The sequence below is a fragment of the Colossoma macropomum genome, unplaced genomic scaffold (assembly GCF_904425465.1).
Source record: "Colossoma macropomum unplaced genomic scaffold, Colossoma_macropomum, whole genome shotgun sequence".
Classification (NCBI taxonomy): domain Eukaryota; kingdom Metazoa; phylum Chordata; class Actinopteri; order Characiformes; family Serrasalmidae; genus Colossoma; species Colossoma macropomum.
Window position 1 is genome coordinate 57,632,595 of NW_023494792.1, and position 27,961 is coordinate 57,660,555.

At 39.8% G+C, this 27,961-nt stretch overlaps 1 protein-coding gene across 7 annotated transcripts in view; it reads left to right on the forward strand.

Moving 5' to 3' along the window:
* erc1b (ELKS/RAB6-interacting/CAST family member 1b) overlaps positions 1-27,660 on the forward strand; it is a 360,642-nt gene extending 332,982 nt beyond the window's left edge. For all 7 annotated transcript variants that reach the window (XM_036577652.1, XM_036577653.1, XM_036577654.1 and 4 more), the window contains one exon: positions 19,507-27,660. In XM_036577652.1, the coding sequence (XP_036433545.1) occupies positions 19,507-19,644 (138 nt within the window). In that variant the 3' untranslated portion in view covers positions 19,645-27,660. The remainder of the gene's footprint in view (positions 1-19,506) is intronic.
* The last annotated feature ends 301 nt before the right edge of the window (positions 27,661-27,961 follow it).

A 27,961-nucleotide genomic window follows, 5' to 3' on the forward strand; every position in this document is an offset into this window, starting at 1 on the left:
ATTATTTAAGCTTTTTTTTTTTTAAATTGGTAAAGCATGACATAATCTACACATCTGGGATGTAGTCACTTTTGCGTGTCTCCCAGGTACGTCTTTTGACCACAGCTGGAGCTTCAAATGTAAACTCTGGTGTGCTGATATAAAACTGAAGCGTTGAGGCAATTTCAGATAGTAACAGTTGCTAAGCAGTGATTGCACAGCTGAGAAAACAAGGTGGAGCTTAGGGTAGGTTGATTAGAATATACCTTGGACATGTAGGAATGGTTCAGGAGATCATAATGATTTTGATTGGACATAGTACAATGACAACACTCACAGCTTTCATTTTATTATCTAAAACAAAACACAGCTAGTTCTTTCCCCATTTGATTGAGTGGGCCTTTGATCAGTCTGTGTAGGCCAGGCTACACCCCTGCTGCACATACAGCATATAAATCAAGAAGTGAATGCATGCACGAGACACAAACAGTCTGCATCAGTAAACCCAGTTACACACACACTTAAGTGCTCATGCTCCTCCGTTTATTGCAAACGCTCTGCCAGACCACCCTATTAGGCCAGGCTGCCAGCTCATCCTCTGTTGTGGTCAGCCCTGCTTTTATGACCCGCTCCCCCTGCCTGTTTTTTCTCTCCCCTCATGGCGTAAATGTTGTTTTATTTGGTTTGAGCTGTTCACAGGATGTTGCATCTTTGTTTAAACGACTGGCACACAGGAAGGTGATTAAAGCTGCACTGAAAGAGGCTTTCACTCACACAGGTCTCACAGGGTCCACAAAGACAATAAGCTCACCGAAAGGCAGCTCATCAAATGAGCATTAACATTTATATAAACTGAAACAAAAGCTTTATGCGTAAAGTAAATCTGATGAGATTTTTATGCAGTTGAAGTGATTTTAGGTCATATGTGATCCTATCCTATCCTATCCTATCGTAAAAGCCTATGAATTATTCCTTCTCAATCATAGCAATGTTATCCAAGATGTTGCTTTAAGTGATGTCGAATGACTCTTTAGTTGACCATTTTATATGATAAGCAATTGCTGTTGTTTCACTGACAGGTTCATGTTGCTCTGCAGACAGTTTGGGTCCCTCTCTGATAAATTTTGAGTCTTTATATACACAAATGGAGACTGATCTTGGATCAGAATGGGATGTTTCTGGTCTAAGAGGAAGAGAACCGTATTTTTGGCCAAAGGCATCCGACTGTGATCTCTCAGCACAAAGCAAAGCTGTATAAACCGACAGAGTTGTCTGCTTTTGTGGCTCGTTCTGAATAAAACATGAACCAGTGGATTGATTATTAATGAACCCTGTGCTGTAGAAACAATCCATTAGGCCACTGTCCTTGAGTCAGGCTCTCTCTCTCGCTCTGTCTCTGAAATTAGACTTAACCTCTCTCTCTCTCTCCTTTCATGCAATTTTGGCAAACTGATTTGTAGACTGTCACTAATAATTATATATTATATGTAACGCAATAAAGTAATTTTCGGATTATTTTGTTGAATAATCAGGCAATCACAGTTTTTGAAATAAGACCAAACAAAAATAGTGGAATCGACTGAACATCAACAAACCATCCTTAACCTTCAAAGATTCCTAAACTTTATTTATTGTTAAAATATAAAATAGGATACATTAAGTAAATTCACTTTTCTTGTATAAATGGACCTTATTATTAAATTCAAAAAGTTAAACAAAAACAGATAAATAAATAATGTGTGCAAGGCTTCTTTTGGGGTATGTTGCCTTGAGGCAACATTGTGCGACAATGAAAAGAATTGATATAAAGCCATGTGCTTGTGACGGGCTACATCCATTCCACTGTCACTCAATGTTGCTTCTAGGCAACAAACATATTCCTGCAAATTCTCATAACAAAAGAAATTGATACTGAATGTTAAAAATACGTTTTAAATGTGGCCAAAGAGACAGTATGAGCAAATACATGCTTTTTATTAATTTACTTGACCTCTTCGCTTTATTGTTAACCTTGTTGTTATCTTTAAATACATATAATGTTATTGTAAAGTGAGGAAAATGGGTTTGTTGCCCTGAGGCAACATTGTGAAGTAGAGGGTTAAAACTTGATAACTTTCCAAACTTTTTAGTTAATTTACATTACATAACATTAATGCTCTGTGCGTGTGATGAAAAGAGATTAATTGAATTATTGAACATATTAATCTGATTTAGCTTATTTTGTCTGCTCAAATGGCTATTACAAAATTCACTGCTTTTTAGATGGACAAATCTATCTTTTGGATCAAATGAGCAAATAAGACAAATGCCATTAATCGTGATTAACTACACAATGCGATTAATCAATAATTAATTTTCATTTAAATCTTTTTGCAGCCCTAATAGCTTAAGTGTGTCCATCAGAGGAGGAGAAGGTTTTAAACTTTACATTATCCTCGTGCAAATTACCAACTAATCTTTGCTGATTCATCGAGAAGCTACATTTTATTTAAATTAATTTTTTATTGAATCATGACAGCCCTTTTGTTTAGTTTTATTTAATTCTCTTCAGCTGATTCAGATAAGGACATTGAGGTGAGAGAATCAGTCAGAGTCCTAAGTAAAATACTAAGTAAATATGATATATTATTTTATGGATATCAGTGTCAGCCTGTTTCTTCTATCAGAACGTCCTGCTGTCAGTTTCACTGCATTTTCACTTACAGGATGTCCTTCTGCAGCTGAATAATCACATCACCATTTTCACTGCCTGGCGAGTACATTTAACGCTGATGTATAACAAACAACCCAATGGAGAGTTTCAGCATGTGCTGTTTTCCTCTACATGCTACAAGCATTCCTGTAAATTTCTTTGGACCAAATGCTTGAGCTGTCAGACAGAGCTAGGAAGCGATGCTAATAGGTTGCTGTTATTTGAATGAGGTCCATTATAGAAGTGGTGTGAATGTTCCAGCAGTGGACGCTTGACTGTTGCTGCAGTGTGGTGCTTCTGCAGAGGCCCTGAGCTCCAGCCTGACAGGCCCATGAATCCTGGGTGGCGTAAGTGTAGGGTAATTTAAAGAGGCAGGAAATGGGAGTAAACATGGCGGAACAAACCTGCAGCCCACTCAGGCACGATTAATGGAATCCTATAAAGTCTAAGCATTTGTCTGCTGGAAGTGGAGTTTTTACTCTTAAGTGCATTCTCCGTGTCTTTGCTTTATGGGCGGCCCCACCCTTTATTCTGTCATACTTTCTAGAAATGCAGCATAACTGTGTGCAAAGTTAGACTCTTTAAAATAAACTTATAAATAAAATCAAGCAGAATATTGTCAGATCCTTTTGTACATAATCATTTTCTTTAATTCTAGTATAAATAAATAGTCACATAATTTCCAGTATGTTGTGATAATGTGTGTGTGTGTGTGTGTGTGTGTGTGTGTACATACACATGCATACATATATAATTAAATATACATACATGAATAAACATGTATCTCCAAAGTAGTAATTTTACAGAACAAGACAAAAATCTTCTTTACTTCTAATATAAGTAAATGTAAAAAAAGGTTTTGTTCCAAGATGTTTCGGAGCATTTATGTTCATTTAAATTTATATAAATGATGCAGAAAAAAAAACTGGAAATACTGTTTGTATGGGGTTTTTTGGGCAGAGGTGATATAAATAATACACACAACATCTGTGTTAAACTGGTCAATGAAGCGATTGTAGAGGCTGGATTTGTTACAGAAATCATTTTTCCCTCAGATGTCTGATCCAATATTTTCTACAGTTGCACCATTACAGGAATTGTGGGCTGATGCCGATATCAGATATTTTTCACATACGTATTTGTCAATGCTGATACATAAACGTTTGTAAGTTGTAGAAACTGTGACTAAGTCCACCTGGATTAGCATTACAGAGAAATATAACATTTTTGAGGATTTGCAAATACAGTAAAATTAATGAAGTGCAGGTATTTTAGCAGATTACTCGCATGTTCTCTTCCAGAATTCAGTTAAATATTGGTTTGAAATATAGGTTGAATCTAATCATCATTACAGAGCATACACATTTAGTATAAACAATGATCTTCTGATACTGACAGTCCCAGTATCATTCATATCGTTGATGCTTAGTGTTTTCTGCTTGTGTCTGCTTGATAGCTGTACTAAGTATCAAATCAGTGCAATCTGTAGTTTTGTTGTCAGTCAGAGAATCAGAGAATCTGAATGAAATCAGTCTGTATGGTGAGGGAAGTCTATGAATTTACCCTTGTCTCGTTCCTCGGTGTGAATAAGATGAGACAGCTCTCAGACTGAGTCAACAGACAGACGTCAGTGTGGCAGACAGTGGTGAGGTGAGTGACGTTAAGCAGTTTTAGTCAGGAACTTTGATACGAATAAATGGATAAATGAATCAGAGTTCACTCCCTCAAAACAAACATATCAAGAGACATGCGAGACACGAAGGCGTCAGGAGCAGATCATATTTTTCTGACCTTTTTCGGTTCTTTGTTTAGATTCATTTAGTGAATCATCTTGTGACTGTGACTTGACATGCAATCAGGTCCCATTTCCATGGTCAGCTCTCCCTCTGCTTTCTGTCCCTCACTTTCTTTGTTCCCCGAATAATGTTATTAAGAATTCTTTATCCTCATAAGTAATTTCAGTGAGTGCTCTTGTAGGAATATTGAAAAACTAGCTAGTGCTTCAAAAACCCTTAACGCTCTCCTAAACGTCCAGAGTGCAGCTCTGTGTTTAAAGTCCTCTGTGTCTTGCAGTCATTAGCTACAGAGCTCTCAGCTATCCCCTCAGTTTTACAGCCAACCGTATGTGGGGAAAACCCCAGACCAAGGAATGAGGACTCATCTCCCAGAGACTTTGACTTCACAAAACATGTCTGAGTGGAGAAATAAATATGTTAAAGAAACAACTCAAAACATAACATTTTTTTTAAGGCACATTTATGTGAACTAATGTATACTAAAGAACTGTTACTGTTATGTAGTTTCATCCCACTGTTTGCAAATAAGTATACAAAGTAATTCCAGCTTCAAGCAACAGCTTAAAAACACCTCCTGCATCTAGGTCTATGTTTGTGTATTTTAGGGACCAAAACTCCCGTCACTTTCAGTGATGTTAATTTGTGCACATGGCAGTCCAGTACAAAAGTGGATGTACTTATTGTATATTTGTACATTGCACATTGACATAAACAAATGCTGCAACTATTCCACATTCCATTTAAAGACATATTACACTGTGCTTTTGTTTTACGCTACTGACACCATCCAAAAAATAAACAATATAAAACACAGCAAGTGCAGAAGCATCTCATACACTACAATATTACAACGTTTCGTTTATTTCACATTTTATTTTTTCCAGTCCTCGTAATTTCAACAAGATATTGTTAATCAGTAGGAGGAGCAGTGCGCTCCTGAGCCACTGAATGCTGTCGTTTTATTCCCTAACGAAACATCTGCATGAATTAGGGTGTGCTTTATGTAAATGATATGTAAATGAGGTACTGGTAGGCTGATGCTTAAAACTGCCTGTTTCCACGTCGTATGAAAATACACTGGATAATTTTCATGTCATTAAAGGTGCTCAAATCTGTGCTCTTTTATGCAACTTTGGTTAAAAATTCAGTAGTTTCTTTTGGGAATTGCTTAAATACACCACAAGGATGGTGTTTAACCTTTTCGTCTGTAAGTTCATTATAGCTTCAACAGCTTGCTATAACTTCTCCAGCTGAATGTATGTGCCTTATAACCAGAGCAGCCACTCTTGTGCTTTCTTTCCCATTAAAAGAGAAATTTTGAGCTTCCTAAATATCCTTATTTTAATTAATATTTTAATGAATCACAACAGAGGGTATTGATGTCTGTACTTTAGTATGTGTGCACAATACAAACTTCACATCCATTTTACATCTTTGCTGTGGTTGTGCCTAAGCTTGGAAGATGAATTTATTTATTTCTTCTCGATGCTAGTTTTATCTCGCCTTCAGTGTCATTGGCTCAGCTTGTCAGCAGCCATATTTACTGCACCAGCGCACACATAGGGCCTGTCAGATTAATAAAAGCCATTAAGCACACTTAAGAGGGGACTTTTATGAACCTTCATGGTCGAGAGAGGGATTTTTACACATGTTTAGTGGCCTGTTAAGTCCTTTTAAAGGGCTGGCGCCTCCTGACTAAAGTCTTTTTTTAGGGCGGGGTTGCTCTGCAGCCTGCAGCTCCATTGGCTGAGCCGCTGGTGATTGGCGAGGGCGCTCCGCATCATCGCTTTCAGTCAGCTGTGTTCACACATGAATCACATGAATATGGCAGGAATCATAGAGACACTCGAGGAGCTTTCTAAGCCAGAAGCGAATGGAGGAATGTGCCTATAGCTGTCCAACCTCCACACAGCCTGAAGACCCTCAGGCACAATTCACTTAGTCACTGTAAGAGGAGAAAAAGGCCTTAAATATCTAAGCAGCAGAAAGTCTGAACTTTGCTTTCATCATTCTGCGGTGGGTGTGTGTACTAAAGTTTTCAAACTAGGTTTGAAACATGATTGCATTCCATATTTACCACACACACTGCTGGTAATGGAGTACTCCCACTAGTTTCTGAAGGAGCCCCCTCCACTAAACTGCCCTGACCTCATTCAGAGTTGCGGTCAGTGAGTGCGACTTGTGTGTCCACTTTTGGCCACATCAGCTCAGAAACTCAATTAGACTTGACTGATTGGCTGCACAGATTTGCCCAAAGCTCACTCTCTGGGCACTTCGAATCAGATGTGGTTGGTCCTGTTTAGAAAAAGCAACACCCCCACCATTCTCAGTTGGCAGTCTGATTAGCTAGGTTCATTCTTATGGGGAGTGCCCCTAATCACTTCAGAGCTCAGTTGCATAATTTAGAAATAGAGGATAGAGTAGAATGATATCTCAGTGTGTAGAGTTGGGGAGAGAGAGAGAGATATCTGTCTCTAAGAGGCTCTTAGCAAAGCCATAAAGGCTGCTGACTCTAAACAGAGGGCAGTGTCCATCCACTATGAGAAGAACTCATCATGAGCTTGAATGGGCTCCAGAGGTGCAGGTGGAAGGATGGTAATATTACAGGACAAAGCATTCAACACTTCTCCTAACATATACAGTACTGTGCAGAAGTCAGAGACCACCCTTCATTTATTTCATTTCCAGTCGAAATAGCCAGTAAGCACAAGTTATTCATTTTCCAGCATGAAGAAAAAAGCAGAAAACCTACTTAGCAGAAATCGCACAGAAGCCCGAACAATCAAATATATATATATATTTTTAGTGTGTGTCCACTCTTTGCCTTCATTATATCTGATTTCATTCATTCTTTTCAGCTTTTCAAAGAAATCTGCAGGGATATTTTTCCACACTTCCAAAGTTCAGTCATAGAAGTCGGTTGCATTTTCTGCTTCTCATGATGAATGTAATCCCAAACACATTCAATGATGTTGAGATCTGAACTCTGGGGTGGTCTTATAGGGACAGTTTTGGTGGTCTTCCAGGTTTGCAGGTGGTTGTTAGGAGCCCAATTTTTTTTCAACTCCCGTTTTGGAAACTTCTGTTTTTTTGGTTATTTAGTTTGGACGTTCTCCTTCCTTACAAATGGATTATCTTATATCTAATCGCCTCAGAAATATCTAAAAAAAAAAAAAAATTCTACTTAGTGGCTGTTTTGACTGTAAATTACTACACAGTTGTGACTTTTGCACAGTGTACATTATCACACACTCCATCCTGCTCAAATGGGAAAACTTCCAACTTCGGTTTCAACTTCACTGATTTTAGAGATTCCCAGTTTCAGCAATACTTGACTTGGCTTTTAACTGAGTTGGAACTAATAGAATGCACCAGCAAAACAGTAGCGCCACATATACAGAAGAGGCGAGTTTTTTGTAAAAGTCTACCTCCTTTTTTTAAAAATGTATCTAAAAACAACTAGCAAAAATAGGTAAATGAAAAAAAAACATACTGGCATAATGAGCTGAGCAAGTCAGCTGCTTGTTACTGTAAAGTTTATGACTTTATTATACACTGATTGTTGACTACAGACTCTATCATTGGTCTTTTTATGATAAATGCAGCTGTTCAGTGTTCTGGTGACATCCATGATAACTTCATAAAAGCATATTGTGACAAAGTTTATCACAGTAATAATCATGATATCAACATTTCATCGTATTGCCCGCACACGACACAAGTCCTGTCCTTCCTGCATCCATTTTCTCATATCACAAAGCAAAAAGCTTCTTATTCCATTCAGATGCTCATCTGACCCTTTCACCTTTCCACCTCACCTGGCCCAACCTCGGAACATTAGAGGTCAGCCAGTAGAGCTGTCATCAGGGAGGACTGTGATAGACTCTAAGACAGGCTGTAGGGGAGAACTACACACCAGGAGCAGTGAGGGAACTCCAGTGGGGAAAAATGAGAGCTCTGGCCTGGGGAGAGGGGATTTCAACAGAACGAAAGAAGTGACCTCATCTCAGTTTTATTGCCGGGGGGGGTTAAGGAGGACCCAAATGTTTTGGGTTTTTTTTTTTTCCTTAAAATAAGCGATTTATGCAGTCGGGCGCCCCAAAATGAGGCTGACTCTTTAATTTGCTTCTGTGAAAGCGCCACTTCCTACTCAAAGAATCATTGTTTGCTTTCAAAATACTCTAACGGTGTCACACTTAGAAGAAGGCCTGTTGTCTTTTTTCTTTATGCAGATTTATTGAAAGGGGCTTGATTGCTTTAACAGAGCTAGATCTAGCCCCTTAGTCAGTCTCTCTCTCTCTCTCCGTCTCTCTTTCACTCTCCTGGCACTGATGGAAACTCAGTCTGGACCCAGCCAAGGCCAGGGCCGCCCGTGGCCGCCATCTTTATCCCTCTGACTTAACAGCGCTGCCAGGGGAGCAGTCTGCCCCGGCCTCTTTTATTCCTCCCCTCTCTCTGTCTCCTCTCTTTCTGTCTCTCTGGGGGAGCGTGAAAGGCTGTGAGGTAGAAGAGGAACTGTAAGTCAATACCAAAAGGAGTGATGCAGGGGTCTAAGGTGAAAAGCGTGATGAGCAACATGGGGACAGGAGGTTTAGGAGCGGAAGGAACTCTTTGTGTCGGAAACATTGGGGGTGGAAGCGTGTTATCAGGCTGTGTGTGATCCTGTATCATTCTAGAGTCATTTGTTCTGAGCCTTTCAGCACAGCAGTGTGGAACGACCTTGTATCTAATGCAGGAGAGACTTGATCTGTGACTCAGAGGAAAGTATCAGTCTTGTTTACAGTTTAGCAGAAAGCATTCTATGTAAGTACCAGCAACTGTGCTATGACATACTATAGCAGCAACCCTTTTTGGTGCTATATAGAACCATTTTTTACCTGCTTATTCACTAAAGCATTGTAAAACAGTTCCAGCAGCACAATATGATTGGTTGAGAAGCTTTCTCAATTTAATTATTATTATTTTATTTTATTCTTTTTTTTACAGTAATTGTATTATTCAGCATAGCACCACTTACCAGGTACATTTCTACTTTATCACATACAAAAATAGAAGACTGTATTTGACCTGCAGCCTGTTTGGTCAAATTCTGATGAAGAGGCTTCCCTTAACTGGGATTTGTAGTAGCCTTAAAGCAGGGGTGTCAAACTCAACCAGTAAAAGGGCCATATTAAAAACCTCATCGAATGAGGGCCAGAGGGAAAAAATATATATTTCATTTTTAATTAATATTGTGCTGTAACCCAAATTGTCCATTGTTTATTCAAAATATGCCAAAACTTCAACAGTAAAGCACAGACACTTTTAGTAGACCTTGCAATATTACATGGACGCTTGAAATATTCAAAATTTACATGTGCCCAGGAGCTGTCTTTTAATCTATTTGCTTGAAATAGATGCCTGGCATCCTTTCTTTCAAGTTCAAGACTTGGGCTTGATTGCTAGCTAATGCTAATGTTAAGTGTTTATATTGGTTGAACTGCAGCTGAAATGTGTTTTGGTGATATGACTGGTGTGAAATTGCACAGAATTGTGTAGAACTGAGGTGTGACTGCTGTCCCATAGACTGTTGTTGGGGTAGGAGAGTTGGAGCACATTACGTTGCAGTGCATGCTGGGGACTGTAGGGCAGCGCACTGTGAAACGGGCAAATATCAATAGAAAATTCAAATACTTCTGGCCTGCAAGCCTTGTGTTTGACACATGGGGCTTAAATGAAGCCACTTTCTGTACTGCAAGTGATGTGGTTTTGCCTTATTTTAGCTGAGTACATGGGAAATATGTTTTGCACAGTTTAGACAGTCAGCGTTGGTGAGCTGCTTTTCAAAACATTATGTTCAGCAAAATTTGTCTTTCAGGAGTGATAAAAATTAGTTTTGATCATTTTTGACATTTACTTTGTAAGAAATCAAGGAGAAAAAGTGGCCTGTTCAATATAAAACCAACTTTTGCACACTATCTGCAACACAAAAAGAATTGCCGGTATTAAAGCTCATTTGATTCTACGTTCAGGGCTTCTTTGCTTTACTTTTTTACTTATTTTGCGGTTCTGTTGTAACAGTCAGCTGCAGAGAAAAGTGAGTTTTTACTTAACAGCCACTGCTGAGTGGAATGGTAGTTAATGGTAGAGAAGATAAAGGTTATCGCAAATAACTGCATGGCCAGAACACTCTTTTAGTGGTGTCAGAACTAACCAAAGCCACAGGTTATAAACCACAGGTTCTCCATCATGGAGCTTATAGACAATAAGAAGACGACGACGACAATGAAGAAGAGATGCAGTAGAGAATATAATAGCTAAACATTATAACCTGTAACCATTGCATAATCAGAATCTAAGTACCAGTGTATGCGCAATTTCTCTTGGTGCAGGTGTCAACATAAAATCAAACCCAATAAAAGAAGTATAGGAGAAGATCTACTATATGTAAATATAAAATAGTACACAACTGCAAGTAAAAAGGTGTGCAGTGTGAGATACAGATACACAGATACAACCAAGTACTGGAGTACTGGGCTACATATGTACAATGCGTATAGCTATGAGAATTGAACAGTAAAGAAGGGCCTGGGTTCGGTTCTCTGGCGGGCGACCAGGGTCTTTTCTGTGTGGAGTTTGTATGTTCTCCCTGTGTCTGTGTGGGTTTCCTCTGGGTGGTCCAGTTTCCTCCCACAGTCCAAAGAGCAGTCAGGCCAATTGGACACGCTAAATTGCCCCTAAGTGTGAATGTGTGTGTGAGTGTATGTGTCTGTGTGTCTGCCCTGCGATGGACTGGCGACCTGTCCATGGTGTTTCCTGCCTTCCGCCCAATGACTGCTGGGGTAGGCTCCAGTTCCCCCCGCGACCCAAAAGGATAAGCGGACTAGAAAGTGTGTGTCTGTATAAAATGCATATTGCAACAAGTTAAAGTGCATGTGTGGCACGCATAAAACCTCAAAGAACCATTTTAGCCTTGTTACGCTGTCATATATCCATTGCCTTTACTACACAACTCTTTTGAGAGTGCATAGGTGCCTATTGTCTTTTTCATTGTGTACGTGTGTGTATACGAGTGAGAGAGAGGTGGCCTTACTCGGGTGCTTGCTCGTCCTCTGATGTAGCCTAAAGTTAAGTTCTTCCTGCCCTCATTAATCCAGCAGCTGTTTATCTGCGGCCGTGCAGCACAGAGAGGACCCCAGCGGTAAAGGTGTGATAACACCTGATAACAATCTGCAGTGATAACAGGGTCTAATGCACAGGGAAAACATTCTCTGCTCTTCTCTTCACCATCTCGCTGCCCATTTTCTCTCCTTCTCTCCCCTCCCATTTTTAGGTCAAGGCTGAGAGAGGAAATCAGTTCGGAGACAGATAGCGAGACAGATACCTCCTCTTTATCTAAAGCTTTAAATGTTATCTTTACTGCTCTGTTTTTACAGAGGATTTTTGCTAAATACACATTGCAAAGTGGGAAGAAGCAGCAGTTGCCCTGCTCTGCTCTGGTCATGCCGAAGAGCTTCTTCACCTTGATTTCTTCAGAGGGTTTCTGTTGAGATGAGTTGTTAGAGTTACGGTGCTGATTTTGGAATAAATTACGCTGTCAGTTGGAAATCCTTATGCCTAAGCTTTGGTCTTAATCAGTGTTCAGAAAAATGGCCAGTAGATTTTTATCTGACAAATGGACAGCTGTGCAGTAATTACCCTCAGTGTTCTGATTGGTTAATTACAAAATAAATAAAGCTTTAAATTTCTTGTGAATTTCACTGTTTGACCAGTTAACCCTCAGAGTTATGAGTTATTACTTGTGTTTTGCTGTATTATTTAAATGTAATTATATAATTACACATTTACTGATGTAGTGAGTTGCGCAATAAATTACAGTTGCATTCAATTTATTTGCACATTTCATCTTTTTTTCTGTTTGTTTTAATGTCAAACAGTGTAAATTGTTCCTGCCACAAAACAGAACTGTCCCCTTCTAGTATAAAATTCATATTCCTTGTATGTATAAAGCCCACTCTCAGTAATGTATATCAGGAATAAATAAAAATCTTGAAAGTATTCTGATGTATTCTGGAGCAAAACCTTTGTTACCCCATGCTTTCGTTATCACGGGTGGTAACTGTGACTTCTAAGGGTTATTGCCTTAGGATTTTCACATGAATATCACTCATGACTGTCATATTTTCTAAGACTAGGCTTTTTCTAGACTCAAATGCTGAAGTCGCTTTGTGTCCCTTCCATCTCCACCAGGCTGCTGTTTCAGAGCCTCCTCTTTAGCTCTTTAGCCCATGCGTCTATACTATGAGCCCTAAAGCCAGCCTTCAGCTTCACTCCGCACCAGTTCCCCACTGTCTGCTCTTAATGGAGCTTAGAAAGGCAGCATGCTCTGCCCGACTGCACCCCTCCACCTCACACGGGGCGCCATATATCAGCACCCGACGAGCCTCATTAACCCTACTCACATGACTCAATACTCTCTTTCTCCATCACGCCCGCTTCTCTCTTTTCTCTTTATTTTCTCATAGCAGATGTGTCAGGGCCCAGGTTCCCAGGTCGGTCGTCATAGGTGACGAGGCCTAAAGCGCAAGGCTGAATCTGGGGTCGGAAGCGTATGCCATACACCTGGAACTATAGTGCTGTGGAAATTACGACCCAAGGATATAAACGGTTCAGATCCAGCACAGATCCCAGCATGAAACCTGACCAGCAGGTTCCCTGCCCCTGTCCTTTAAGTGTTGGTGGCAGGTGTGAGGGCAGGTTATGGGCACACTGAGTGTAGACTTCTTCCAGTGAAAATAGTTTGATAGATATAATTACTTAGTATAATGTGTATGTGTTTTACATTTAAGTGCCTCTACGCCTCTTTTCTGTGACTTTAGACTGCTAAATCAGTGCCAGCTCAACCCACATTCAAGCAAAACTGTTACTTTAGTGAAATAATGACTCAAGTACAAGTAAAAAACAAAGTGACAAAGTCCAGATGCTGAACCAACCAAACAGAATGAAATTTAGGACAAACAGGTTTTGGAACTGAATGTTACTGACTGAAATCAAACTGAGTAAAATAAACAAATATATTATTTTTCCACATCTAGTCATACATGCACAATTTTGAGCAACCCTGGTAAATTTATATGTTGAGTTCATTTTCTAAGTGACATAAGTTAACGCATCTTCTACAGAGAACAAAATATGTATCAATATGACATTTTTCTGCAAATTATACTGCACAGTTTCTGTTTATTTAACATATTGGAGAAAAATAAAACAACATATGCCATAACTTTTGAACAGGCCACATTTTATGTTAATTTTTTTTTCTAATATGTTTAAATCAGCAAATAAACAGTAATTGTGCATAAAAATGTGCAGTAGTGTGTTCTCTGTAGAGAACTTGTTAACATATTTTGCTGTAGACTAACAACAAAACAAGGAGTTCAGCCAAAGGTATGTAAACTTTTACATACGACAGTACATTTTCCTTTCATCCTGGCTATTTATATCTAATCTCTTGTCTCTTATTCTATTTTTTTATTTCATTTTATTTTATCTTCTTACTTCTTCTTAGATAATCTCTTACTTTGAATGGTAAAGTCTGCGTACTTATCTGGTCTGTTTACACTCAGCAAGACAAATTCCCCATATCTGTGAAATATTGGCAAAATAAAGTAGTTCTGATTCTGATACTTGAGTAAAAGTAAATACAAATCCATCAAACCTTTATTCAAGTGCATGTAACTACATTATTGTAACTGGTCGCTACTTGCGTGCTCTTATAGCCTGATGCCGGTGCTCTGAAAACTAGATGCCCTGGCCCACTTTAGTCTTGGCCTAATCTTCCCTTCAGGATTTAATTCTTTCCTGGCTCCGTGTTACAAAGACCCAGATATGGAAAGACTTTCCTGAGCATATCAGTCACAGACTCCCCCCCTGGAGCCTGAGCAAACGGAGCGTAGCGTTAGCGCTAGCACTGCGTGTGTCAGGAATGGAAGCTTGTCATTCTCAGGGCTGGCCAGGCATGTTTGCCCTGCAGTTGTACAAACACTGGCCTGACAACGAGCTCTGCCCACCCCCATATGAACCAAAATGCTTTATTTTATTAATTTTGAATCGGCCACCCTATTCAGGCTTACATAAATGCGTGTATAAAAGGGAAGCATATTTTATGATGTATGAATATGACCTCTAGTTATTGTTACAGATGTCTTTATCATTAACCTTGTTAAGTTTGACGTTTTTGCATCTGGAGAGCCAACGAAAACAGTTCTGTGGGCTTTTCGCAAAAGATTCCGCTTTCTTCGGCCCGAAGAGCTGTGGGCTTTGGATCAGCGGCCCACATTTAAATCTGAACAACAGTTTAAAAGTGTTGTGGTGCAGCAAAACACCGCCTGTTCAGACAAACCAAAGCAGCAAGAGAGTGACCTCCAACCACCTTTGGGAAGAGAGGAGTGCATGACCTGTCGGCCGAACCGCATGCTGTGATTTTGCATATCAAATTTCTCACATTGTACATCTGGAACATGATGCTGGTGGCTTTGGAAAGTCTAGATTAAGCCTGGATCTAGACTATATCATCGCTGACATATCTAAACCTTGTAATTTAACACTTTGTTATTAAATAAGAGTTTGATATAGAATGTAAACACTGGTATAGCTTCAAAATGTACCGTTTACTCCCCAGTACAGCAGTCCATATATGGAAATGAAGCTGCAAAACAGTCTGTTTTGAGTTTATTGTTTTGTGATATCATGAAATACCATTTATGTATATCCACGTACTTGGCCCCACCCATTCACATTGGAGTTATAAAGAGTTTTCAAAAGTTTCATGCTTTTTGAATGAAGCACAGCCAATCAGATGAGAACTAATTCACATATATTTTAGTCCTAAAGGCACATTAATAAAACAGCCTGTTTAATTCTAAGGGATAAAGAGAGGTTGGAAATGGTGCATAAACCCACATAAATGTCTTAAATTGGCCTCATGTAAAAAACACAGTAGCCACTTTTATATGCAGCCTGATAATCCGTTAATAATCTGCCTAATAGCTCAATCGGAATAGAATATGTCCATGTATACACCTCAGTCGGACTTGAACGAGGTGGGTAATCCTGTAAATAATCTGTTAAATAGAAGAATAATAACCGTGTAAACGCCTGTATCTGATTATATTCCCAGTCGGAAAGTTTAAGTCCGTTCTGATCATGTTCGTCACGTCATAGAGAAAGTTTATAACGTTCAACATGGCGGAGCAGAAACTGGTCTGCAGAGGAGAAGTTTATGCTCTGATCTTTAAAAGACGGCGTTGGGACGGACGTCCATCTTATGTGTCTCAGAAAACCCCGTCTTCCTCTTGGCCTTCTTTAATAAGGATATGTGAAGGACGTTTTGCTGAGTCTGACATCATTTTAAAGCAATTGAAAACACAAGCACAGCTCACTGCTGCTCGTGTTATTCTATGCATGCGTGTAATTTTGGATCTCTTTACTTGTAGTGAGCATGTAAACAGAGGTTTTCCATCAGATTGTTGAGTAGACAGCATATAAACACCTCCGTCTTAATCTATAATTGGAATGTATGCAATTGGATTGGCAAAAATCTTTGCATGTAAACACAAACACAAGCACTGATGAGTCAAACCGGGTGTTGGATGATGAACCAGGCTTCCTCGAGGAGAGGTCTAGAAATGGTTAAACAAACACAGTGACATAAAATCACTCCTTTTGACTTAATGTCATTTGTATTTATTGCAATATTAACCTTTGTCTAAGCAAGTAAACACTTTCCTCCCTGATAAATCTGCCTTTCAGTCTAATTTCTGTACATTGTATATATTGTGCATTAAACTTCACATTGACATGGGTAAATTATGTTCATATAGTATAAAAGCACATTTCACATAGAAAATATTTGTTGGCAGAGAGTTTAAGTTGATTGCTGTATAGTTGAGTCCTAACCTCTCATTATTCCCAGTGTTATGAGGTTTTAGTTTAACTGAATACGCCTCCCTGTGTCTGAGTTTCTTAATTTCTCAGAGGGAACATTAATGATATACACTCAATGAACTCTTAAGATGCCATCTTGAAAACCTAGAATTTTTTTTCTGTCTATCCTTACTTGGCACCTCTGTGTGATTCTTTGTTTATGCATGTATGAATGTGAGTAGTGAGAGAGAGAATTAAGAGGCACCTGCTGCTGTTATGGCATGTTTCCTGGCCAGCTTGGCACTGCCTGTGCCTGGGCATCACCCTGCTCTCCTCTCATTTCCCTTCTGGACCCAAGTCTTCATAGAAATGGTGTGGAAAAAGGATCTCTGCATTAAAGATAACCCCACCTGTGATTATCATTAGCTGGAGGTGCAGTAAAGAACGCTAAATCCCTGTTTTAGTGTAACTTTCTTTTAATGAGCGGAAAATTAAACCCTTCAAATAAATTCCGAGAGTAGAGTTTTTCTATAATGACTTAAAAAGAGGCTCTTTGTAGAGGTGATCCATTCCAGCAGGATTTTAATGGCTGTGTTAACTGGAAGGTAGGCAGAATGTGAGTGTGTGTGGGTGTTTGTTCCATCTGTCCATTTGGGACAAGTGGAGGGGGGTTAACCTCACCTGGCTGGCTGCTGCTTCACACTTCCATGAACTCTCACTTTCTCTCACTCATTTGCACTTCCTTTCTGCTCTTTTATGCTCTTTTTTTAAGCGTATATTGTTTATTTGTAGCACAGTCTCTCATCTTCTACCCTGAGATGAGAACTTTCAGGAGGGAATATCTGGTAGAATATTAAAAAGGGCACCACCCTGGAGCTGATTGACCCCTAATTAGCACAGTGTGAACTGAACAGCACCAAGTCTTGTTGTTAACTACCTAGCCTACATGTCATGTCGTTCTGTACTTGGCATCTGCCCCGTATTAGAAACTCCAGGTCAAAGCTGGTTTCTCTAAGGGGAAAATTAATAGCAATTTTGAAAATTGCCACTTTCACGCCCTGTGGTACGCTAAACTGTTTCAAACCCAGTATGTTTTGCCATGAGTGTGTTTTTCCTTAGAACGTTGCCTGGTTCTTGGAATTACATGGTTACAAAGGAGTTGAAATATGACTGTTGGTACATGCAAGGTAACACTGAACAGCACCCAAACGTGTCATTACTTCCTAGCTAACAATAGACCTCAGAAGTCATGTTGTAATTTTGTAGTCACCATCATGCCCATATTAGGAACTCAGGCTCTGGTCTGGTTTCTCTACGGGAAAAATCAAGGACATTTTCAAAAATTGCTGCTGGGGCTCCTGAGTGGAACAACCGTTTAAGTGTTGGCCCTATAATCAGGAGATCACAAGTTCAATCTCTGGTGATGCTACAGCCTCCCGTGAGAGCACAATTGGCCTCGCTTTCTCTGTGTGGGTAGGATGGCCCCCGTCTCCCCCATCACTCAACAAATTAGCTGACGTAACAGAACTGGTGGTTAGTGTTCTCCTCCGAGCATGTTCAGCTGTCCAACGACGTTGTGTTAGTAGCAGTTTAAAAAGATGCAGTGGCACTTCACAGGTCTCGGAGAAGGCTAGTGTTTGCCTTTATCCTTCTAGTGCTGTTGGTATCGTGTGATTGGGGGAGTCCTAACTAGTGGGTGGAATTGGATACGACTAAACTGGGGAGAAAATTGGAAAAAATTCCCCAAAAAAGCTGCTGCATGTTTAAAAAAATAATATATATATATTTTGCCGTACAAATATTCTTACCCCAAATGTCAGTGGATCCAGTGATTTACAAGGTCTAGAAAGAGCCAAAATATGACTGTAAATACAATATCTCACCAAAATACCTCATTCACACTAGCAAGGTTTGTCAAACATGGTAGCTGAGTTGCTTTGGCAGCAGTAGCCTACAGTTGGAGTAGCTGGTGTTGGAATATAATGGCGTTTAAACCTAGTAGTGGACTTATTTTCATTGTCATTTTAATGCGCAGGAGTGGTAGTTTACTTGAAGCATGTATGTAGCATCATTTGTATTTCAACTCCTTATTGACCTTGTATTTCAGAGGATCCAGTGACATTCTGGGGAATAATGTATGTAGACCTAAATGTACCTGGTTTGGAACTGTTTTGTTTACCACAGGGAGTAATAGAGGCAATTTTTCAAACAGCATTCATTTCTTCCGTAGACAAATGTGCTTAAACCCAGAGTTCCTAGTTATGGGTGTGCATTTTGACATGTGATTGTCCATAAGAGTTGATACAGATGTTAACCAAACTACACCAAAAATGGGAAATGGCTGAAATTAATGTAGGGCTGTGGCTTTTTAGGTGGCAGCACTGATGTTGCACAAAAATTTGATATCATGCAGAGGAATACATTTCAGAACATTTTTCATTATTCGAAAATAGACAAGGGAAATCGAAAGGTTTTCATGTCGGATGAGTAATACAGCAGACACTGTGTCAGATGAGGTAATGAGCTAAAACTACACTCTAAAATGGCTCTATATAGTACCAAAAAAGGGTTACTTGGCTTGTAACAATGGTGGAACCCTTTTTGGTGCTATATAGAACCCTTTTCATGATGCTGAGAACCATTTAAGCATGCAAAAGGTAGCAATGCATAACACAGGACACACAATAAACATCACGTAGTTGCTGATGATAACCATATTATGTTATGAATTTATCTCAGTTATGGGTTCCAAACTTTCAATCGATAACACATTTGTGTCATGAATAGAATAAGTATTTTTGTGATTTGAATTTAGTGGAAAGTTTGTGTTGTGTGGCGTCTTGGTTTAGGGAAAGAAAAACAAAGTCCTTCATAGTTTTGCCTTGTTTACCATTGTTTGACACGGAAACCAACTGTGTAAAAGTCAGAAGTGCAGAGTCCAACCCAGAGACATAGCGAATGGAAATCTAACATAAATGTAATTAATGATGTTGTTAATTATGCATTAATGTCATGTTTAAAGTAGTGTAGCAAAATGGCAGTAATAACCCCAGACTAACTAAAGTTAACTAAAGGGACCAAATGGACTGAATGAACTGACGCTGACCTCCTCCTCTCTCCTCTCTCCCCCTGCAGCTGGAGTCAGAGCTGGAGCAGTGCGAGAAGGAGAGCGCCGAGCTGCAGGAGTACGCCAACTCCGTCCTGCAGCAGATCGCAGACCACTGCCCCGACATCCTGGAGCAGGTGGTCAATGCACTGGAAGAGTCATGCTGACCGCAGCAGGCCCCTACCCTGACCAGCTCTTGTGGAAAAAAAAAACTTCTCACCAAAGCCAAATCTGCCTCCTCTCACTGGCTCTTCTTTTAACTACCCACTACGTCTAAAAAGCTCAAGGACACCAGCACGCGTCCACAAACACCCCTCCAAACTGCAGACAGGAAGGACAGGAAGCGGCCGAGTGTAAAGGGGGAGAGCATCCGCTCACAGAAGTGCATGCGACTGCTGAATAGCCCTCAGGGGGATCAGCATCAGCACCTGGACCGGAATCTTCTCCTCACTCTGTCCGTCACCACCCACTCTTTTCATCCTGTCCTTGCTTTCATCTGCTGGTTTACCCTAAGTGTTTACAGCTTATTTACACGCGTAAACACATGGAGGAAGAGGCTTAGATAAACAGGATTAGGTGCAGTATTAAAGGGGAAGCCCATTAACTAGCAGTATATCACAAAATTTGCCCCCAGCGTTTGCTCTTGCCTGACGATGTGCTCTCTCTGGGCTTAACCAGCCACAGGCCTCATAAATCTGCGCATATGGTGGAAAGCTTACAGACATGGGATCGTTTTTGCAAAATTTCACATGTTCTTCTTCTTCTTTTTCTACATTTCTTGATGTCACTCTATTTTGGATCTGTTATGGTGAGGAGTCATTAGCAGTCAGTCAAAGCCGTTTGAATTCGTCCTGATTTTAAATAGGTGCTCCAGTAGGGCTGCGTGATTTGGCAAAAATATGTAATTGCAATTTTTTGACCAACATTGTGATTGTGATTTTAATGTGATTGTAATCTAGCAAGACGTCCAGCACATCCATTGCTTTGGACTTGAGGCTTGAACGCTGACTAAATTGTCCCAATGAAAAAACAACATTATCATTGATTATTGTAGGCTATAATTGAAATTGTCAAATTGACGGCCTTTGTGATTTGAAAATTGCACTCTTGCAAATGGCTATTTTGAGATAAAACCAGTTACTGAAATATCATTAAGTTACAAGTTCTTTAGACACTTCAGGTCACACTCAGCTACCAGTTCCTGCCCTTATTTTCCGTAGACGTCCTTTGCTTTTTACAGTTACAGAAGGGATGATGTGGATAATGTTCATATTTTTGATTAAATGTCTGTCTACAAGAGCAGGGAGTTACCTTTTTTGTAGTTTTATTGCTGCTACCATTTGTCTCTGTCATGGTTGAGCTTTGTATTGTATTTGAGGACGGCTGTAATATTGGAGAGGTACAGAAGGTGTATCATCATTGACGTGACCATCAGCGGCTCACAAAAGCTCACTTCACTAACTAGCAGTGTCTTCATATCACCTGACGTGGGTAAATTATGTTCATATAGTATAACAGGACACTTCACATAGGAATCGGGGGTTGGCAGAGGGTTTTGTTGATGGTTGTATAATATTTGCATAGTTGCCAGAGCAAGGGCTCCGGCAAACTGATATAAGCAGTAAAGACGTGTTTGTTCCATTGCTCTCTCACCTCACAGTGGTGCCGGGTTATTGTGAGTCTGGTTGTTGTGGGATGTGATGTCGCTATCACTGAGATTATCCCTGTTTTCTTTCCCTCTCTTAAACTCAGACCCCTCTATTACCACATGGATCTCAGTTTATGACTATATGAGCGTCTATCTGTAGGCCAAGGGTGTCCATCTTGTGGAGCTCCGGACATCAGCGTGATAAGACGTAACCTTGTTCAACTCATAATAAAAATTGCCTCATGACCTGCATAGTTTTGCCATCGCTTTAAAGTCCAGAGTTGATTGCTTCCCTGTGGATGACACTAGGCGTTGCCCTCTGTTCTCTCCCTCCCTTCCTTTATCCTTTCTTCTCTCACATCTTCCCTCCCTCGTTTCTGACCATGCGGCTTATAGCTGTAGATGTGCTGTTACTCATCCACTTCTCTGCTGTGATAAGATGGGCAAGTGCGAAATAATCTGTTATCTTTGCAAGTCTCTTTCTGTCTATCTCGCATGCACACACAGTTGTGCCACCAAACGCAAATGCACATTTAAGTACTATTCAGATGGGATTAGTTGTATTGGGAGGTGGGCTAATGTAATTTTTACCATAATGTCTAAGTGATTATATCCTGTCATTTTTGCACTCGCACATCAGTAACGATTCTGGCACCTTTCAAAACAAACTGTACAATAACCCCCTTGCTGTAAAATAAGCAGCAGAAATAACCCCAGGTTATATTAATCCCATGCTATAAAACAAACCATATAAATTATTTTTACCCCATGATATAAAATGAACCGTTTAAATAGCCCCAAGTTATATTAATCCCATGCTATAAAACTATCATACAAATAACCTCAGGTTATATTAATCCCATGCTATAAAGCAAACCAAAGAGAAAACCCCAGATTATATTAATCCTGTCCTATAAAACTACCGTACCAATCACCTCAGGTTATATTAATCCTATGCTATAAAACGAACCGTAGAAATAATCCCAGGTTATGTTAAGCCCATGCTATAAAACGAACCATGGAAATAACCCCAAATTATTTTCACCCCATGCTATAAAATGAACTGTATAAATAACCCCAGGTTATGTTAATCCCGTCCTATAAAACTACAAATAACCTCAGGTTATATCAATTCCATACTATAAAACAAACTGGAAAAATAACCCTAGGTTATATTAATCCTGTGCTATAAAACTGCCATACAAATAACCCCAGGTTATGTTAATCCCGTGCTATAAAACTACCATACAAATAACCCCAGGTTATGTTAATCCCATGCTATAAAACTACCATACAAATAACCCCAGGTTATGTTAATCCCGTGCTCTAAAATGAAGCATAGAAATAACCCCAAATTATTTTAACCCCATTCTATAAAACAATCCATAGAAATAACCCTAAATTATTTTAACCCCATTCTATAAAACAATCCATAGAAATAACCCTAAATTATTTTAACCCCATTCTATAAAACAATCCATAGAAATAACCCTAAATTATTTTAACCCCATTCTATAAAACAATCCATAGAAATAACCCCAGGTTGTGTTAATCCTGTGCTGTAAAACTACCATACAAATAACCCCAGGTTACATTTATTCTGTGCTATAAAACGAACCATAGAAGTAACATAACTCAAAGAATTGTTTACTTTAGTTCTCTGTGCCTCAGATCAGGCTGATGTGTGTTATCCTACCTCAAGCGTATGACTCCAAACATTAAAACATTTAAACTGTCAGAAAAAAGATGGTTTTATGCGCTGCTGATGTCTGTTGTAAATCCCCAGGCTAATGACCGTGCTAGTTGCATTGCCTTGAGGCAGCTAGATAGATGGTTAGGGTAAACTAAATAACAGCTATGCTTTGACATGTTTTCTACTCTTTTTTGGGAGTGAAGTCAGTGCGTAAATCACGCTCTCATCCTTGTAACTTATCCCGTGTGAATTGGTCATAAACATTTCAGACGTCCTATGGTAAAATTACATTACCCCACCTCCCTATGGGAAACTAATCCCATGCTAATAGTACTCAGGACAGATAAAAGAGAAGACAGACTCGTTGTGCCAGACATTAAGACTGGACCGAAAGTCTACAGCATTTCTTTTGCCATTGACATTGTAGTGTAAATTGTCAGAAGCTGTGAGCCGTTCCATACTATGATTAGTATATTTGATGATCCAAAGGGCAGTGAGATCACTGTTGTGCCAGTGTTTAATGGTGTGGTGTGTGTGTGTGGCCATAGTCCCTCTTTTTATATTGGCAATATCAGGGAAACGCCCATTCGCGTGCCATTCTCACCCTTGGCACCAGAGATGTTATTACGGGGACTACATGGCATGTCCATAAATGTTTATCCGATTGTTTTATTGTCATAATCACTCCTGATAGGGTTCCTAAGCAAGGCCATGCGTCCTGGTCCGTCCTGAGAGATCTCTGCTAAGCTACGCTGCCTCTCTTGCTCTCTCATACTGTACGTAGTTCTTCTGACTGTCTCTTCCACACGTATACAGAGATTTGGCTTGGCACCCTCAGGTCTCTGAAATATGGGGCTCAGTTATCAAGGCTGTGGCTGAATATCCAAGCTTAGACTAAACACAGGCCTCTCACACACATGCTTACTCTTGCACGTGCACACACACACACACACACACACACTCTGAAGATTTCTGAGCTTCGCTTTAGGGGCCAAGCTTTTAACGCCGCTCTCCCTGCCTCCGTTCAACTCAGAATACCTCAGAGAATCCATAAACAAGACAAATATGCAGTGATAACCAGGAACAGATCAGAGAGGAAGAGAGAAGAACTCTGTCTGTCTGTGTGTCCATCAATCCATATGTCAGAGGTAGTGATTCTCGCTGTCTTTCTTGCTCTGGTATTCGTGTGATTGCTGGTTATGGGCAGAGCTAATCACACAGGGGAACGGAGCAGTGTGGAAATTCCCTGCAGGCTTTGGATGACTCGCTTGGTGGGGAGTCTCCTGAGGAGCAAACATCTTCTCCGTGGTTTCCGTGGCACACTGTCCCAAAACAAACTTTCTCTCACTGTACTCCGGTCGTCACACTTTTCTGTCTTTAAGCTCTGTGTTGTCGCTGTGTGATCGATAGTGGAAGACTTTTTTATATATATATAAAGCCTTTCCTCTGTTAGTTTTACCTGTTGCACTTTAAAGAAATTATAGAACTTATAATAGATGCCTTTGGACAGTTGCTGAATGTCGTTAATGAAATAGCAAAGCTGCCAGTATTCAAGGGGAATTCTGTCAATTTTTCAAAATATCTTAATTGTTGAAATGTAAAAGTCAGTCAGTGTGGTTTGATATGAAATGCTTCACTGCAGAGAAATTTACTGACTTCTTTAAAGTGGTAGTGAATCTACACGTGTTCTCAGTAATAATGGTAAATCCAAAAAAAATTTGAGGACTATTTTGCCTTACAACGCCCTGCATGTACCTCTCTGCCATGAATGGATTTAAAAGTCCTACAGAAATTTCTCTGGTTTCTTTTGGCATTTATGCAGTTATTTCATATAATAACTTTAGGTCGGGGAGCTTTTAGAGCCATTAAACTCTTCAGACGTCTGGTTCCTATCACCACCACTGTGTATATTTCTCTAAAACATCAAACCACCGTGAATGACTTTGTTTAAACAATTGAATTATGTGAAAAAAATGTGGAAAAAAAGGTGGATTTCCTGTTTAAATTTTAGCTAACTTTCCAACACAGGATCGACACTGTAAAAAGCATTTCTGGTTGTGTTTACTTTACTCAAGGTTTTCTTGTATCAATGCACGAACAAACTTGTTTATTACCCCAATTTATTCTACTAGAAATTAGTCCCATCTCTGAATTTCTCTTATACAAATGTACATGCCTAAGTTATACAGTCATAAGCAAAAGACTTGTCAGTTGACATGTCTTGTTGATTTTCTGAGTTAAAATTGAACACATCCTCTTCAGAGAACACACTTCTGCACATTTTAATGCACATTTACAGCTTATCTTCTCAATTTAACATATTAAGGAGCAAAAAAACACAAAATATGGCCTGTGCAAAAGTTATGACACATTTTATATTTTATGCTTTATTTTTTCCCCAGTATGTTGAACTTTTTTCACTTAGAAAATCAACCACACATTAATTTGACTGGGAATGTTTAAACTTTTGCATGCAACTGTAAACCGTTGACTGAGGAACTCATGGGTGTTCTGCAAAAGTACGTTTGCTTATAGAATTCAGCAGCTGCTCATTGGCTTCTGTTATGTTTTTTGCAAGTTAGCAGGTTTTTCTGCTCTTCAGGGTCTGAATTATCGTCCATGGTAATTGTATATATGCTACAGATGCAGCTTATAGAGAGTCTGGAAAGTCAGTTTGGACATGAGTGATGGTGATTAATCTCACCGTAGCTTGCTGGCGGATGGAGGTTTGGGAGGGTGCACATGGAGACAGCCTTTGTGTTTTTTATTGCTCTGCCAACCCCACTTTTATACTCACATTTCACTGTGTACATTTCCTTTATCTATGAGCGTGTTCTTTATTGGGTTGAACGTCAGGGCATTCTGGCTGGCAGGATTAGAACTCACGAAAACATAATTATTGCATGTTTCCTCACTCACTGAACTTTAACCTAGTTGTATGTCCTGAATAGGTGACGCACAGATCTTCTGGTGCGTCCGTGTGGGCTGTGCCGGAGGGTCAGCGCTGGCCTTTGAGCATTTGATTTATTCGGTATCGCCTCCGAGTACAGATTAGAGGTGCTTCAGACAGCTGCGAGAACACTGCCAGAAATCTTGGCCTGGACCCGTTTCAAGTGCACATGCACACATTTACACATATCTGTATTTATATACGAGTTGATAGATGGAGATAGATGTAATTGAACTCAGAGTTTTTGCACAGAGGGGGAGGGAAGATATCCATCTGAACAAAATGGCCACCGTTTGCCTGATGTCTTTAAATGAGAAACTAACGTGTCTCTGAAATACAGTTTTAAGTGTCAAATCAAAAGCTGTTAACACAAAGATTCTTGAAATCGTTACTGTGTGGTTGATAATGTACTGTTGCTATGTACTCAGATATTTTGGTTCTTACTCTTCTTACATTTATGGTTTCTTTTCTTTTTTTCTTTTTTTTGTTTTTTTTTTGCAGCCTGTGTGACTCGGATTGCGACGTGCGTGTTTTTCTATCAGCGATGTGCAAAATCCTTGTTCTGGGGTTGGAGGTGTCCCTCCGTGACTGCGCGCTCCAAAGTGCTCGCGATGATTCCGAGACCGTTACTTACAGACTGTGATCGCGTCGTTCCGTCAACAGCAGCTCTCGCGGATCAAGTCGTCTTAGGTCGGCTTTGTTCAGCTGCGGCCATCCGAATCATCGTTTGTTTCCCGCGTTTGTTTACCGAGGTTTAGAAAGACACTCATATTTTATGATCTCAAGTGGAGCTCCATTAAATAGTTTACTTATTCACTCGTCTTCAATCGTCATTATTTACCCGAGCGCTCGGTCGACACGTCCACATTCTTCATGTGCTCCGTTTGATGGGTCGAGACTGTTTACGGGACGAAACCACATTAAACATCTGCTGAAGGATCGGGCCAGTTTATGTCTGACTTCGCTGTTTTAGTCTGAACGAATCGGTGCCAAGTGATGTTAGTCTGTGCTGTAATGTGCCACTGTTAAAGCCTGCTCGTCCGTCAGCAGCCCAAGCTTAACCAAAACCACCCCAGTCGTCTGTTACATTTATAGTGTGTTACTTGTGCTCGAGTCGTGCAGTGAAAGAGTCAAACCAAAGACGTGCAGAGTCTAGTGTTCTCTCACCAGTCGGACTGTGTTGGGTGTCTTTTTCTAATGCTAACGTTGCGATAGGGCTCGTTTTTATGGCGTACAGTAGAGTTGCATTGTAAACATGGACCTAATCTCACACTACTGTACAGTCTATAGGAGAAGAATCTCACGCACAAATAATAATAATAATAAGGAATAATCTCAGTAGTATTGTTTGCTCGACTGTTAAAAAAGTGAGTTTCACCGTGTCAATATTACAAAACCTGCCTCTTGGTGAGAGGTTAAAATAATCCTGTCTTTTTAAAGGGGATGTTTGGCTTCAGGTGTTTGTCAGAGCTGTCGATCACTGCATTCAGGTTCCCATAGATTTCCATAGGATCAGCTTTCATTCTCTTTCTTCAGGACCCCAGGAAACCCTGCCTTCTGCCACAGCGCGAGTCCATCTTTTCTACAAACTCCTGCTATTTTCTACAGCACGCTAAGGCACAGTCACGGAGGGTGCTCACCCCGTCCACTTTAATTCAATAAGGAAAAAGACATATAAAAAAATAATAATAAAAGAATAAAGTTCAGTTACCAACCTGGTTTTCTTTTCTTTCTTTTTTGTTGTTATGTTCAAGTTCAAGAAAACTTACTGCCTTTTCTCCGTTTGTGAGAACGCTGGAGATTTCTTTAAAAATGCTAACAGAGAAAAAAGGCATATTGTATTCTTCTTTTGCCTTTGTATATAAATAAACACTTCATTATCAGCCTTGTCACTCTGTGTCTTTTGTTGTTTCTGTTGTTGTGAGGTTGCCATACCAGCACATAAACACTGATACACAAATTCACATTGCAGATTATGGCCTTGGAGTCATCAGGGTCCTCGCTGTCCTCCCCTCAGTGATCTATCTTCATATTAGTCCCTTATGTGGGACCCTTTCTCTACATTTAACCTTTATCAGCCTACATTTGTACCTATTTGCTGTAGAATTTAAAAGTTTGTAAATACATAATTAATTACATAGTTATTATATAGTAATATATAATATATAGTTATTATGTAGTAGTAATGAATTA